Below are 16869 nucleotides of genomic sequence, written 5' to 3'. Positions count from 1 at the left end.
TACATCGGGTACTACAAGAAACGTCAACGGTTTTAGGCGTTTTTTCGGACTATTATTAGTGTTTCGGTCGGGCTTGTATTGAGCATTCTCCTGTTTCGGGTTGTGTCGGTCGAAGGTGGTAGAACTCTACGTGGTTCGACTCCGGCAGCACCACCGCCACATCTATTTCTGCCATTACAGCAGTGTTTGGAGCTGCTGTATTTTGGTTTGAAAAAGGTGTGGTAAGGGAGATATACTTAATCGAGGCGTTCCAACTTAGTCCTCAAGAGTAACAGCGCACGTGTGGTCATTTACACCAGGTGGAGGTGGACTGCATGGTCGTTGTCTACTCTATTATTTCGGTCGGTTTTATTTCGGTTTGGATTTTTATTACTGCGGATTATAATTTACATTCGGTAATATTTTGTGCTTTCATATTTGTCAAGTCGGTTGACATATAATTTTGTGACAGCGTTCTATCGGTTTAAATTTCATTTTATTTTTTCTTATTTCAATTTTTTTGAAATGGCTCCTAAATCTAAACAAAGGTTGAATAAATTAAAATACGATTTAGCAATCCATAATTTGGATTCTATTTACGATCTTTCTCAGCGGGAACCTAAATCTGAAATAGATAAAAATAATTTTAAAATACGGTATCATGATTTGGATCGTAATTATGAAGAATTTACGTCGATGTTTTTGGAGCTGCAATCGGAATTGGACGAAGGCTCTGATGTGGATTATTCGGACGATTTTAAAAAATATAATGGAATATATTATGATATCAAGAGGAAGTTTTTAGAAATATCATCTTTGGAGACTGAACATGGTTCGGAGTTCAGGTCAATGGATGATGGTGACAAGCGGAAGCGGGTGGTTTTACCACGAATACAAATTCCTACATTTTCGGGAAAAATAGAAGAATTTGTTTCATTTATGGATTTATTCAATTCTTTGATATGTGAAGATAATGCTTTATCTGATTCGGAGAAAATGTATTACTTATTAGGTTCATTGGCTGGAGAGCCAAAGGTTTTATTGCAACACTTATCTATTTCGGGAGATAATTTTTCGGTTGCTATGGATTTATTGAACAATAGATATAATAATAAAAGATTGTTAGCAGATAAACTATTTTATAATTTGTTTAATATTTCACATGTCACCAAACATTTAAGTTCTATTAAATTATTTTTAAATACATTATTAGAAAATACGAAAGCGCTAGAAAAGATGAATTTTCCGGTTGATCAGTGGACTAATTTATTATTTTACGTTAATTTTCAAAAATTAGATAATAGTCTAAAAAAAGGTTTTGAAGAAAGGTTTACAGGAAAGGAGTTTCCGGAATTTAAGGATTTAATAAAGTTTTTGGAAAATGAACTTAGGATTTTGGAGTCAAGTGGTGATTCATATCGGACATGTGGCACTACTAAAACTCATGCGGCATTTCAGGAAAGTAGGCAGGTAGGCTGCAAATGTTGTAAAAAGGGAATACATCATCTTTCCAAATGTAATAATTTTTTATCTTTAAGGGTGGGTCTTAGGAAAGACTTTATTAAAGAAAATAAACTATGTTTTAGATGTTTTAACTCTCATAAGATAGCGGACTGTCAATCTTCATGGGTTTGCTTTAAGTGTAAGTCACCTAAGCATCATCATCTTATTCACATGGATTTGCCTCACTACCAGACAGCATCGAGCAGTGCAAGGTCGGCGGCGACACCTACTGTGACCGGTAACAGTAGGGCACATGCCTCTAATGTTGTCGCGGATAGGGTGGAGGATAATCCATGTACTGCATCTGTTAGCGGATCTAACAGGGCAAATATTACGGTTTCGAATCAAGGTGGTGCTTCGTTGACTTCTAACATGATTGAAGGTAACATGTTTAATCGTACGGTTCTTTTGTCTACGGCCGTGGTGCATATTAAGGATGCACATGGTCAATATCAAGAAGCGCGTGCGTTATTAGACAACGGTAGTCAAGGTAGCTTTATTTCAGAGAGTTGTGCCAATAGATTAGGTTTAAGACGGTTTAAAACAAATGCTTCTACAGTCACGGGACTGAGTGGCATACCAGTGGATAGTGGTAGAAATGGGGTTAATTTAACGATTCGACCGCGGTTTTCACGTCGACCGTTATTGGTATCTACCGCTACTATTTTAAATAAAATAACTAATCAGTTGCCTAGTTTCAATTTACCTCAAGAGATTTGTAGTCATTACAAAGGACTACCTCTTGCGGATGAATATTTTTACCTTAGTCGGGAGGTTGATATTTTAATTGGTGCGGATTTATTAGGAGAGGTTATGCTCGGGGATATTGTTAAAATAAATAATAATTTGCCTCACGCTATACAAACTATTTTTGGTTATGTATTGTCCGGGCCTTTTTCATACGCGGTAAATAATCATAAAGGTGCCCAGAATGTTTGCCAAACATTCACAAACGTTAAATCGGATAATTTTGTACATAAGGTTAGGGACACTAACGACAATCCTAGTGCCATTGCGGATTGGAGACATTTGGATCATAAAATTAGTCATCACCGGGATGATACACGGCGATATGCGGTAGGTTCGTCATATTTACCAGATACGTTTACGGTAAATAGTTCCTTTTCATCTGTGAGAAAACGGTTCTCTAATATGGAAAAACGACGTACGGTAAATAAATTTCGGAAAAAGATATTAATTTGATTTAGCGGTTTTACGGTTTTATTTTAGTTATATTTTTTATGGCTTTAGTTCTATTATTATTTTTTATTGGGAAAGGTCTATTGTTTTCATTGTAGAATATTTTGTTTTTTTGGTCAAATGGATTGACACATTTAATGGTTTCATTACCTACGGATAGGGTGAATGCCACCGGGCTATTTCACATTGCAAACGGATTTTGCTTTTCTTTATTGTAAAGATTTTGTTTTATTATTGGGGTTTCGCGGTTAAGGAATCCTAAAACTTTATGGTGTATATCTTTTTGAGTTTTTATTTGTTCTTGTGCAAAGGTTGTACAATGCACATTTAGAGTCAACGATTTGACAACGGAAGCTTTTCTTGTAGTATTAACTACATTAACTTTTCGGTTGGGTCTTTCACATGTCATTACGTTTGAATGTGGGACAAATGATACATATGCAAGACGACATTTTGATGAAAAACAAGATGTAAAGTCAGCAATAACTTTGTTGAAACGGGTAATCGGTGAACTTGTTTTAATTTATGAAGAGCTGGAAACTGTATATACCAAGGTGGAAGCAGTTCTCAACTGGAACATAACTTGGCGGATTTACCAAATAATAGATGAAGAGATATTAATTGGCGCAAGCTCTTTATCAAAAGATTTCGGAGAAGACAGAGTAGTATATATCTTCACTTGCTTCAAACTAGAAGTAAAAGGACTTAACCTGGAGGATCACCTAAAATCGGAGATTTAGTTTTATTAAAAGAAGAAAACTTGCCTTCTTTAAAATGGAAATTAGGTCGGATCTTGGATTTACTGCCTGAGAAAGATTGTATTATACGGATAAACTGAAAACAACATCGGTTATATTTATTCGGCCTATGGTTAAGTTTTGTAGGCTGCCTTCGGAATAGGGTTGTCACAAACTTGTTTGTGTTAATTTATGTTTATTATATGTTCGATGTAAGCTTTTATTTTTTGGTTTTAGGTTGATAAAGGCTTGGCCTTTCTCGGGCGGGGGTATGTTCAGTATTTAGAACTGGTCGAAATACTGATTAGAAATAAAAGGAGTAAATTCAAAATTTACAAGGTTGACGTTTCTGTCATAACACACATTGTACGGACAGTCGGTATTCGGATTTCGTCACGGGACGTATAATATAATTTATATTTATTACGGGGGTCCTGGGGACCTATTTGGACGTCGCGAGTGTGTGTGCATCACGGTCGATCGGTCGCCGAAGGGAGCACCGCACAGTTCTACGGTATTTATACATATATTCACCTACATTATTGTCTCTAATGCACAAGGTTCCAAATTATATATCGGATTAGAAACCAGCGACCTAAAACTCTACATTAGCTATATTATGATAGTAACATAGCCGTTAGTTTTTTACAATCCAGGTGTACAAATGAATCAATAAATAGGCATTCTCATATCAGGTAAAGAGTTTAGAGTAGTTATACATATAATCCTGTATAATAACTAAACACACTCTTATACTAACTATTTAACTTACTAAGTAACTAACTAACAAGCAAACATAAACTGCAAATTCATAGCGTGACCGTAGTATCACACAATGAGGCAAGTTTAAGTAAATCCTGTTTGCATAACGTATTATTTTCTGCAACAATTAAATATTTTGATTTAAAATCTTTCCCGTCTATTCAATTTGCCTAAACATAGATGTTTAATCTTGTGCAGAAATTAGATAACGTTAATTGCCCCTGAAATCTTGTGTATAATTCATATTGCCACACCGTGCCCGGCAAATGAATAAAACAAGCAATATGACTTACTTAGATACTCGTAACTCCATAAAATCATCAAGATTATCCGATAGTGTTTATTGTATACGTAAAGGTGGGTGCTGACATGGGATGTTAACGTGTAATGTTACAACGTAAATTGAGTTAACTTTATAATTAGTTATTTTATTTTAATAGTGAGTACATAGGTTTCGTAATAACGATTCTACTTTTTATTTTTCTGTATGTTATATGTGAGGTCGAACAAAAAATATTACAATCAACAAAAATGTCCCATCCTAGACAGCTGCCTAAGAGACTAATTTATACCAAAATGCCTACTTAACTACAAATAAGTAGCTAGTAACACACACATTATCGTGTTATCTTTTAATTAACTATTGCGTGATAAAACTTTAGTAAATTATCCCATCCTATCACGGGTATTTTCGATTGTCCCTTATATACTTTATAGAGCAAGTCATCGCTGTAAACAAAATTTAGGCTGTAATGTGCGTCAATAAGCTAAAAAAATAATTAAGCTTTCATATGGACAATATCAAAAATATTTTAAATATTATTAAAACCGAAGTATGAAATGTTGCATCCAGATGTTTGGTTTCACGTTGTATTACTAATGTGCTGCTATTTGACAAAGCGAATGTTCCCAGTCAACACACATCTTTAGTAACTAAGTGAAGCTTTAGAAAAAAAGGTTGCAAGGTTGATGTGCTAACTTCACAAAAACAATGGCGGCTGTAACTGGGTGTACGTAATTCATATCAACTAATAGATACGGGTCGAATGAGCTTAACAATGTGTCGATTTCTCATACTATGTAAGCTTACTATTTTTATACGATCTTAAATAGTTGAGCTAAAACCAACAGAGCGTGTTTTGAAAACTGTTTTACAATATTTTATTGACTTGAATGAAAGAAAAAAAGAAACATTTATTTCAAATACTTGCACTGTATGTATGTCGGGTAAAATTTTATGAGTTAAATTTTACCTACTTCCCGGTATTCAATTGAGCTGAAATTTTGTAAAATGTAAGTCTGATGACAGTGCAAAATTATTGGACATATTTTTGTTTAATTGTAGTTATTAGGGCGAGCGAAGCGAGTCCTCTATAATTCGAAAATCTTGCAAGCTTTCCATCCCTTTTTTGAAAAAACTACAGGGCTTATAAATTTGAAACTTATCATAGTTACTTAAGGTCATGTCTAGATTGGACCAACATGATTGAAATAAGGTTTTGTACACAAAAAAAAAACACTTTTTATCAAATTTAAATTTAGTGTAACATTGATGGTTGTATGACTTGAATTATTTTTGTTTAAATAATGGCAGAATAAAAAAAAAACGTCATGATGAATGCAGACATTTATGACATAATTATGTCAATCAAAAATATGAAAATGCTAACGTGGCAGCGCTTCACCGAGGTTTCACCGGTGTATTTTAAAAGCGTTTTGTTTCAAGTTTTTATTTGTTTTATAATATAGGAGTAGCCGACGAGCATACAGTCCATATGATGGTAAGTGGCTACTGCCGCCCATGGACATCTGTAATTAACAGAGGTCGGCCACAGAAGCGCCGCTCCCCTGAAGACTAAACTGGAACGTCTCAGATAAGTTTTTTTTTAATAATATATGAGTAGCAGACGAGCATGCAGTCCACCTGTAGTAAGTGGCTACAGCCGTCCATGGACATCTGCAATCAAACCCAGATAGGATTACATATTCCTACATGAGGTCGGCCACAGATGCGCCGTTACCCCTGGACTAAACTGGACTAAGCTGGAACGCCTCGAAAAACCATGTATCCCTTACCACACTTTTCGAACCAGAACACAGTGCTGCTGTTATGAGGCAGAACTAGGTGTGGCGGTGGTGCCGCCGGAGTCGAACCACATAGGGTTCTACCACCTTAATTTAAACTATCCGTCCGATTTATTTAGTGTCAAAGAAAAAGTTAATCTATTTACAATATGCGTACCGAAAATGTATCTAATTAATTACTATTAATCCATTCATATAAAATTTACGTATCATCGTATGGTAGGTACATCAATATAGCTCTGACAACTAAGTATAGTATAGCCATATCTTTATGAATTGTATTCTCCAGGTTATACTGGTGTACTTATAGACTGTAATACTCTAAAGTTTCATTCAAATCCGATTAATATAAGGCACAAACATCCATCCATACTCACAAACTTTCGCCTTTATAACATTCGTTGGATATTATAAATGTTTTGACGCAGTGCAGTTTCAAAAACTCCACATATCCGATTAATCTAAGTTTTTGTTTACAGTGGGAAATTATAAAACAATCAAATAAAAAAAAAACTTAGCGACTGACTGTTTTAATAACTTGTGCGACTACATTACTAAGTGAGCGACTACATTACTAAGTGAGCGACTGGAAATATAGAGAGGCAACTTTAGTATTAAGATAGATTAGGTTTTTGTAATTGTATTGGTTAGGTTAGGTTGGAACATATAAGACAATATAAAACGAAGCGAGCAGGGCGCGACAGCGCCCAGCGAGCGGGTGGGCTCAATCTGTATGAATACAGACCTTACCTTTATTCATGATCAATGACATGAGCACACAATATTCTACTTATTATAGTATTTTTCAAAGTGATTTTTGTATTCGAAACACTTCATTTAAAATAAAATGCTGCTCAGTATTAAAAAAAAAAAAACATTTGCTAAATATTGAATAAAACGCAGGACGTAATGTTTACACTTAGAAAAATATTAGGTCGCTCAAATTAATGTTTGTAAGTTGCTGTTCTTGATTCACTCGCAGCCAGTTGCTCCCTTAGTAATACTATAACCAAAATTCATTATTTTTGTCATTCAAAACTTTTATTTGCAGTCACTCGTTTAAATACTACCCGTTTAGAATCCGTCCGCAAATTTCATTTCCATCGTCAAAAAATACTTTCTTTGTGACAAAAAGCCAGTGACAAATTTACAATTTAGCGACTATCACATTGTGTTTTACGGAAATTCGTTCCTGTATTATATAGAATTGGTTATGTTAGATAGAAACATAAAAAAAAATACAAAACTAATTGAGTAGTAAATTTAATAGTTAATTTAACAATTGATAAAAATGTTATTTAATAGAATTAATTAGTAGCTCATTCGCAGCTTTACGGAATGTATCCCTCGGAGCTTTAGTAAATTAAAGAAGTCGTGGTGAATTCAACATTCACTGATAAATGACCCAAATCGACGTGAAGAGAATAATAAAGGTCATTCACCATCTTGTTGATTGGTAACCGACCCCAGATTAGCTTATAATGTACTGCGTTTCAGACATCCACAATAGCTTATACCTATATATACTTAAAAATATTTTTTGCAAATCACGATACGCGAGCCCTTATAAAGCTGCGCTTTTTGCTAGTTATATTAGTAATGCTATAGTTACTACTTAGTTAAGACGTATAAAGGACAATGCCCATGAAAGTATGGACCGCCGTCCAGAGTTGCGTCAAATTGAAACTTGTTGTGGACGATGTATAATTAACCAAATACTACCACCAATAATTATTTTTTAGATCAGCACCCGAGTTCTGAAGTTATTTACCGAAATGTTACATAACCACAAAATCGAAAATATCCGACGATAGATTTATGGTAGGTTTTAACTGATAGTAGGTATCTATAATGTAGTTCGACTAACATATTCAATTTACTTTTAAAGGTAGTAGGTAAAAAAAACCTAAAATAATCCTAAAAACCTAAAATAATGAAATCCGAGTATAAAATACCGCCATTTTAATTTTTAAGCACAACAATCAACATTTCGTCTTATTTTATCTTAAATGGAACCCCCTTGTTCAAAGAAACTATTCTGACCGACAAACTATGTAAAAAAATCAAAAAATAATTTTAATATTACTTTCATTTTGATGCATGAGAAAAATCATTAATCAAAACACTAATAGATCTTATTGAATTCCGAGTATAAAATTCCGCCATTTTAATTTTTAAGAACAACAATCAAGATTTCGTCTTATTTTATCTTAAATGGAATCCCCTGTTCAAAGAAACTATTCTGATCGACAAAGTATGTAAAAAAATCAAAAAAATAATTTTAATATTACTTTCATTATGACGCATGAGAAAAATCAGTACCAAGAATGGGCATTCTCCTTTGTATAAGATGTTATTTGTACCAAGTCAATAACTCTGTTCCGGCACGCCGATATTGGTGGCAACCCTCCTGAAGCGCGTTTGACTACGACTCGGTTGGACAGCACTGGTGGAGTCGCGGTGTGTGCGCAAGTGTTACCGCGTCTCCACCCCCGCAGCATTGCGGGGAGACACCATCAGGCCCCTGTGGCGGAAGGCACTCGTGCCAAGTTTTCCTGACGATAAAAAAAGTCAATAATTCTGCAGGGGAAGTAACTGTTAAAAGCATATTCGAGGTATTGTAATAAATTGGTATTGACTGATATCATCGAAGGAAAACATCGTGAGGAAACCTGCATACCAGCGAGATTTATAAAAAAAATATCTCAAAGGTATGTGAAGTCTACCAATACGCACTTGGCCAGCGCGGTGAACTATGGCCTAATCCTTCTCATTATGAGAGGAGACCCGTGCCCAGCAGTGGGACAGTAATGGGTTGTTGATGATGATGATGATGATGACTGATATCACAATTGAGTTAGAATTTAAAGTACATCTGGTATACTTCTCAATTTATTAACAAAACTATGCGTGTGTTTAAAGTAACGCTCGAAAAACATTACCTTCCGTAAGCTGGTAAAAATTGAACTGTTTCAAAGATGAACTAACACAAATCGTAATAGTGCGTGATAAAACGTTATAAACGAGCGTCATTTCCCGCGATTTTGAAAATTCGATTCGGCAAGACTTACTACATACCTCTAATAGATGCACTTTATCTTACTCTATTATATTATATTTGTCTGCAACGTTGATGGGAGATAGTTACCGTTCCCACAATTCCACATTCAATTATTACATTTATTAGGTTTTCTACATTTGTCGAAATATTAATATTTTAACAACTCTCTGAGTCTAATTGTTTGTCTTTTATAATTATTATTTTTTATCTCCTGAAAAACAAAGTTCATATTTTATACATGTTGAGAATTAAAATTTGGTTAAGTATAGCTTAAATTAAAGAATTTTAATTTTGTTGGAGAAATGAGAAAATTAAAAAGAACTAGTACATTATGAGACGTACCACAAGAAATGGTTTGTAGTTGTAAAGTAATAACAAACTTAAGAAAGGTTAATACGAAATTCGAATGTAAGCTTTTCTCTCTCTACTTATTTCTAAAATTTCCATGAAAATCGGATTAATCTACTTTCCTTTCCACCTTTTTATGCGAACTTTTACTTCTATTACCAAAAAGGTAGTTTATAAAAAATTTATATTGCAATATTAATATGAATTGGTATAAGGTTATAATATATTATACCAAGCCCTCTGCTCTTTAGGCAATTAACTGGTTTTACCTTTATAAATAAGACTAATGTATCTGAGTGTTCCGATTATATTATTTATTAGCTACATAGATAAGCTCGGACGACTATTCCTTATACATTATTTGGTCGTAGCTACGCGGTAATAGATGTAATTTGTCTAATTGTAAGTCAATTTGTTAGCAAGTTGATTACATTTGTCAATTAAGACCAATACGTTTTAAAAGTTTTAATATTAATTATACCTAATCATTCCATAATGATTACTGGATGCCATATTTGACATACATTGGCTGCAATTCTTTTTGAAACTAATGCATATATAATTATCTGTTTGTGATAAACAAATAAATATTAGTAATTAATTATTTATCATTAGCTTTAACGGAGAAGGAAAACATCATGAGAAAATCTGCATACTTGATAAATTTTCAAACAAAAATATGTTGTCAAAGGTATATTATGAAGTCTATCTACCAATACATATTTGACCAGCGCGGTGGATTATGTCCTAAATCTTCTCATTCTGGGACCGCGCCCAGCAGTATGACAATAGTGGGTTGACGACGATAAATAACAGGCTTAAGCTTTGAAAGGGGCAATTATATTTCGATGGTACATATATACAATTTTCAGGAATTATTTAACCACTTTTTGCCTTAGGAAGCGCCATAAAATTAGAACCAAGCTTAACTGTGAGAATCTCGTTAAAATGTAACATCGTAACTTCAAAGAGGAGCTGTTTAAAACATTACTGAAATACTCGTACATAACCAAAATTGCTAACACAATCTACTTTGAGTCTAATTGTTTGGAAGCGCTTGCGTGAGAAAAGATTACGAATATTTGTAATCACGCCAAGGCTAAGATGGACACTCTGATCGAATTTAAATAAATTAATGTGCAATCTCCACGGAAAATATTGCCTAAAGTGCGTGTTTGCATACACATTTAGCGAGTCCTTTAGTATTTTCGTATTATTTATAGTGAAGTAACGATGTATCAATTTTGTTAACTTAAAAAAACTTTTCATGGTTCGATTTTGAAGAACGAAACAGGACATTATTTTTGTAAGAACAGCAGCATGAAGAGTTTCCTTGTTCTGGATTGAAAAGGCTACCCTTCTACCGAAGGATTCCAACTTAGACCTTAGTGGTAGAGCAATACATCTATGGCCGAGTTTACCGAGGACTCCAATTCTATGTGGGGTAGATTACAGATGTCCATGCATGACATTGGTGACATACTATTCAGACTGTAAGCTTGTTTGCTACTTTAACATATGAAAAATCCCTAGCTGGATATCTATCATCATAACTATCATCATAACTAGAGTAGGCTCAGTATTCCTGATAGACTATTTTATATAAAAAAAATCAATAACAACTCCATTCTTTTTTTTCTCTTCTGACAATCCATTCTATGACATCTTATTTTCTAAGCCATATAATATCCTTCTTTCTATTTATATAGTTTCCCGCTAGATTGCTACTCACCAGAATTAAATAGATTCCTATTACCATTAAATAATTTAAAAAGTATTGTAATGAATACATACCCTTACACTAGGGACTCCCTGGTACATTGCAACGCGTATATAAATCTCATCCTCTTTGTCGTAGGTGCTGACTTGCCTGCTCGTGTACGTGTCCAGCGCACACGGGATCATGGTGAAGTTCGGCACGAAGAGTGGGCCAGTGCTACCGCCGACACCGGAGCCGCTGCCACCGCCGCAGCCGTACCGCGTGCCGGCGCCCGTCTGGGAGGAACGAGCTAATGACGCACCGGATCCTAACGCACATTGGTAATTGCATAAGGGCTCTGTATTTTTTTTATAATATAGGAGTACGAGACGAGCAAGATTATAGATGTCCATGGGCGGCAGTAGTCACTTACCATCAGGTGGACTGCATGCTATATCATATATTTGGACGTTCAAGCTTCATTTCGTTGACTTAAGGTGAAATTAAGTATTTAATTAAGTAATTATTAAATTAAGGACTTAATTTGAAGGTGGTAGAACCCTTTGTGGTTCGACTCCGGCGGCACCACCGCCACACCTATTTCTACCTAATAACAGCAGTGTTAGGCGCTGCTGTGTTCCGGTTTGAAGGGTGTGGTAAGGGGGACTTTTCCGAGGCGTTCCAGCTTAGTCCTCCGGGGTAGCGGTGCATCTGTGGCCGACCTCAGGTAGGAATACCTAATCCAATCAATCTTGGGTTGATTACAGATGTCCATGGGCGGCAGTAGCCACTTACCATCAGGTGGACTGCATGCTCGTCTGCTACTCTTATATTATAAAAAAAAGTAGTTTCATGTTAATCCGTGTTTATTTTTGAACAGATACATTCATTCTTCTAAAAATAGTTGTACAAACTGTCAGTAGCTGTAATTACCTTATCCGCTTCATAAGCTCCAACAGACATGCTACTTTTAGTTTCGGCGATCGATGATTAAACTACATTTACACAGCAGCCCGAACAAGTCAGACTGTCTGAATGCCAATCTTTTGGATCGGCTACTTTTGGACTTTCGACGCAGCAATTAAACACGAAAACCATGTTGCAGCAGTAATTCACTCACAAGCGTTTTCTATACCGCGATCCACCGCGAAACGCCGAAACATGATACGGCATAATTGCAATCGCCAAACGCGAATCGCCGATGCTAAAAGTAGCATGTCAACTAGGGTACTCCAAAAGGTATAAAATATGACCCGTGCGTCTAAACCGGTCACTTGTCACGCTCAATCAACTGAGCGTAGAAATCGATTTGTGATTATTGAATTGGGCCGTTTATTTTGTAACTGCCATTGCTGTTAACATTTATATTCCAAATTAGCTTTCGTTATCGACTTTATCATTTACTCAAATACGAACGAATGCTGACGAAAGAGGATAATATTAGAGGTCAGCCGTAAATTTTCATTTTGACATTATCTTTATACTTATTTGACTTTCCTGATTTTTATTACATTATCAAAATAACGCCTACTGTGATGTAACAAATAAGATACATAATTATATGATCACTTTTAATATATTCTTCCTTATTTGTCTATATCATTTTTATTGGATATGATCAAGATAAGTTAGTTTTCATACTTATCAGCATATTTGTCATTTGTAGGCCGTTAGTAGTATTTGATGTGTCAATATGAAATAGATACACATACCCTAGTTCTCATAGACAACACAGATCAAGTTTGGACGCCATCCAGACTAGCCCAGTAATATCCGTATCCAGTAGTTGTGGGTTAGGTTTACGCTTTTATATTAATAAAAAGTAGTTTGAGGTAAGCTTGTAGTAATCCATCCGTTCGATAAGGTAATCCTTACATATAAGATCCAGTTATACTTCTAATAGCAGTAATACTTATATTGTATAGTAGTATAGACCCTTTGCTTGTTTTCCAGGCGACCCCAATTCTTCATACCTCAGCCGAGATACACGCAAGTGGCATACAATGTATCCCCGCCGCCCGCACAACCCCTAAATAACGCCCAGAGATTCGCCAACTCATATAGACCACAGCATCAACCAATCAAGGCACGGCCCGTTGAAAACTACATATCACCAACCCAATTCCTTAGCTCACAAAACTTGCCAGGCTTCGGAATAAGATACTTCGTACCCGCTTATGTAAACGAGCTAAACAGTAGAAAGGAGATCAGAAAGCAAGAAGATGCGAAACACAATGATATTGAGACAAATAACATCGACGGTTCCAGCGGCGACTCGTCTGCTGACCTTCAGTGGAAGTACGAAAAGGATTCCAACAGGAGGATTCATAGGGACGCGCAAGAAGTGAGTATCAACCATGTAATTGGTATATCTTAGATGAATATTTCAATTAAAATAATAATGGCATTAATCAAAATGGAAATTGTTGTTGAACTAGTTAACTTTAACCTTAAGAAGTATTGTGCTGTGAACGAGAAAAAAAGTGAAAATTGAGAACCTCCTCTACTTTTTGAAACCGGTGGAAAAGTAGCGAAAGAATATTATCATGCCTTAAATATATATTGAATATTATGTTTTAGTGATATCACCAAATAAATTAATGATATTGAGCATTTTATATAATTGTAGTAAAGTGAAAATTGTTTTGTTCCAATGTTTCACATGTCCCATCAGAAGGATATAGAAATGTTGCACGTTCTTACCAAAGATACTACACGTTAGATTGTATCTAAAATGGAGGACACGTACAAAATAGTATATTATTTGATGTGTGCGTGATAGGTCTTCACCATCTATGTACGTACACGAAAATTATATGTTCGTGTGCGTTATTGTATGGGGCCAAAGAAATTTTGTTAATTACTTCCGTAACAAAATATTGTTCGTAATGAAAATAAAAGAATGTACTGCATCTTTGCCTTATGTAATACTAGCTTTTACCTGAAGCCTCAGGTAAAAGGATTGCATTCAGAGATTTTTATTTATCCATTGGAAACAGTACCATTTTTCGAAATGAAAGGTACCATATGTTCTTTTATACACCTTTGACAATGTGTGTAAAAAATTGGATGACAATCGGTTATGTAATGAAGGCGTGAAAGTATAAGAAATAAATAAACAAAACATTTGCATTTATAATATAAAGTTTCTCAGGAATATTCAAGATGTGTGTTGAGTGACACGAAGGTGGTTGCAATTTACATAAACGTTTTGCATTCACAAATAAACGCGAATGGCTTATAATAAGCTGTAATTTGATTCAAATTACTAGAATACTATCGATAAATGCTATTTATCTTATAGTGACAGATTAATTTCATGTTTAACTGCGAACTACGTAAAAATGTTTATAAATTACAAACTTAATTATCATATATCATGGAAGAATTCATTTATATTGCAACCTGTAACTTGCAAATGGTAAATGCTCTTTTTAGGGCAAGTCTATATTCAACCGTAGAGTTTAAGGCTGATGAATTAATTAGGTGATCTAAATGCCTTTATCGTCCCATTATAATATACAAATTATTATAATAACAAAAACCCGATTCAAAAATGTAGTCTTATCTTCGTACTTTATATGTTACTAGCTGACTCGGCAAACTTTTTGTTGCCATATAAATAAAAAAATGTTAAGAGTGAAAAACCCTTATCACTTAAGGGTATGAAAAATATATAGTAGTCGATTCTGAAACCTACTGAATATGCATATAAAATTTGGTGAAAATCGGTAAAGCCGTTCCGGAGGAGTACGGTAACTAACATTGTGACATGAGAATTATTATATATAAGAAAATACGTTAAGCCGTTTGGGTAACAGCACATATAAAACATATAGGTACATTTTTTTCGTGTATATGATACATTTATACGCTCGAAATAATTGAACATTAAACATGAATATTAACGTACATTGGGTAAAAAGAGAATGAGAGATAGAGAAGAGAACGTGTTTCAGACAAGTCTTCTTAAATTATTTTAAAACACTTTTCAATACGCTTTTATTAGCTAGACCTTTATGTATGTATGTATGTTTGTATGTATGTATGTAACGGAATCTTTAAACTCAATTTTTACCCACTTTGAACGTTCCAATTAATTTGAAATTTTAAACACTTATCAAGAACCGATGACAATACACCATTTTAATAATTTTGTCCCATTTTGCAGAATCGCCAGTAACAATTTTCCTTGTGCGATTTTAGCGTGGTTTTTAGTTTTTAACTACAATTATTGTAATATTGTTTTTCTTTTCTAGGGTACAGCAAGACACGTCTACCAGTGGCCGGTGTATGTCCATCCTCGGCATTAGAATAGTTTTGTATCCTTTTAATGTAAGTAGTTTAAGTGAAACATCAAGGCCTTATCTGTATTTTATGTAGGTTTAAATCAATCCCTTGCAAGGCTCAATTACTCATCTGAACTTAAACCTATTTCGCGTAATCTTAAATTTCTTCGTAATAAAATCAAGTTACTTAAGAATACCAGCCATATTTTATACAATGCGATGGCCAGTGAAATTATACACCGCATTTTAAGGCACGACCTTAGATGAGTAAAATACATAGATTGATCACTCCTAACAAGAAAGTGTAACCAGTTTTGAGAATTGAGATTGTTGCGTAAATAAAGTCTTTCCACGTCTCCGTTCTAAAATGACTCTAAAATGTTTGAAATAGATATTTATTTATACGTAAGATGTTTTTTATTTATCAAGAATTAAAACAACAAATAAAATCATCCTTTTGTGGCTTCATGCAAATTTAAGGGGGTGAAGTATCTTTCTATTTTACTTATCAAAGGGCACGACAAACGAAAGTAAGAACGTTTCGTACCGTCAAAAGGCCTCAATAGTAATTCTAAGTTATATATAGATTCTGTGATGTGATTAGATAGTATTAGAGCGTAAGATAAACGTGCCAGATGAAGTTGAATAGTTTCTTTTCACGTCTTCGGATAAAACTATAGCGAAATGAGTGCGTTTATAGTGTAACTGACGTTATAATTATCTTCACATGATTTTTAAATGTAAATCATATTCTGTTTGTCTTTCTACTGAATGAGCAGCATGGTTTAATATCGTTGTTAATAATTAATAATCAATCTGTACCATTTTTCGCCTACCTATCGATTGTACCACACAACCTCTTAAAATCTCTTAATTAGTGAATTATTTCGTTATTATTTCATTAATATCTGTTAATTATTTAAAATCCGGTAAACTGAATTAACATTCCATACCGCTAAAATAAATTGAATTGGTATAACTCGGATATTTTAGAAAATGTATGTACAATGTAAACGCACTCAGTTCCGATAAGGATCTTGGCAATTTAACATTTTAACATTTAATCTTGGTTTCTTCCATGTATGAACAGTCACTACCTTTTGAGCTTCTTAGCCCTAAAATAAAGTTAGGTTCTCACTCAGTTGGAAGTAAAATATTACGTTGCCCAATGACACATGATGTCGCATATGGCATACATAAATATGG

The 16869-nt window shown here is 34.5% G+C and overlaps 1 protein-coding gene across 3 annotated transcripts in view; it reads left to right on the top strand.

The window, feature by feature from the left end:
• Positions 1–16044, top strand: part of GV1 (nuclear protein GV1) — an 83883-nt gene extending 67839 nt beyond the window's left edge. For all 3 annotated transcript variants that reach the window (XM_073084215.1, XM_073084217.1, XM_073084218.1), the window contains 3 exons: positions 11534–11715; positions 13328–13718; positions 15634–16044. In XM_073084215.1, the coding sequence (XP_072940316.1) occupies positions 11534–11715; positions 13328–13718; positions 15634–15687 (627 nt within the window). In that variant the 3' untranslated portion in view covers positions 15688–16044. The remainder of the gene's footprint in view (positions 1–11533; positions 11716–13327; positions 13719–15633) is intronic.
• The last annotated feature ends 825 nt before the right edge of the window (positions 16045–16869 follow it).

The sequence above is a fragment of the Epargyreus clarus genome, unplaced genomic scaffold (assembly GCF_041222505.1).
Source record: "Epargyreus clarus isolate Ecla_fem2 unplaced genomic scaffold, WU_Ecla_fem_2.2 ptg000021l, whole genome shotgun sequence".
Taxonomy (NCBI): domain Eukaryota; kingdom Metazoa; phylum Arthropoda; class Insecta; order Lepidoptera; family Hesperiidae; genus Epargyreus; species Epargyreus clarus.
Note: the sequence above shows the minus strand (reverse complement) of the source record. Positions and strands in the feature narration are given on the sequence as shown.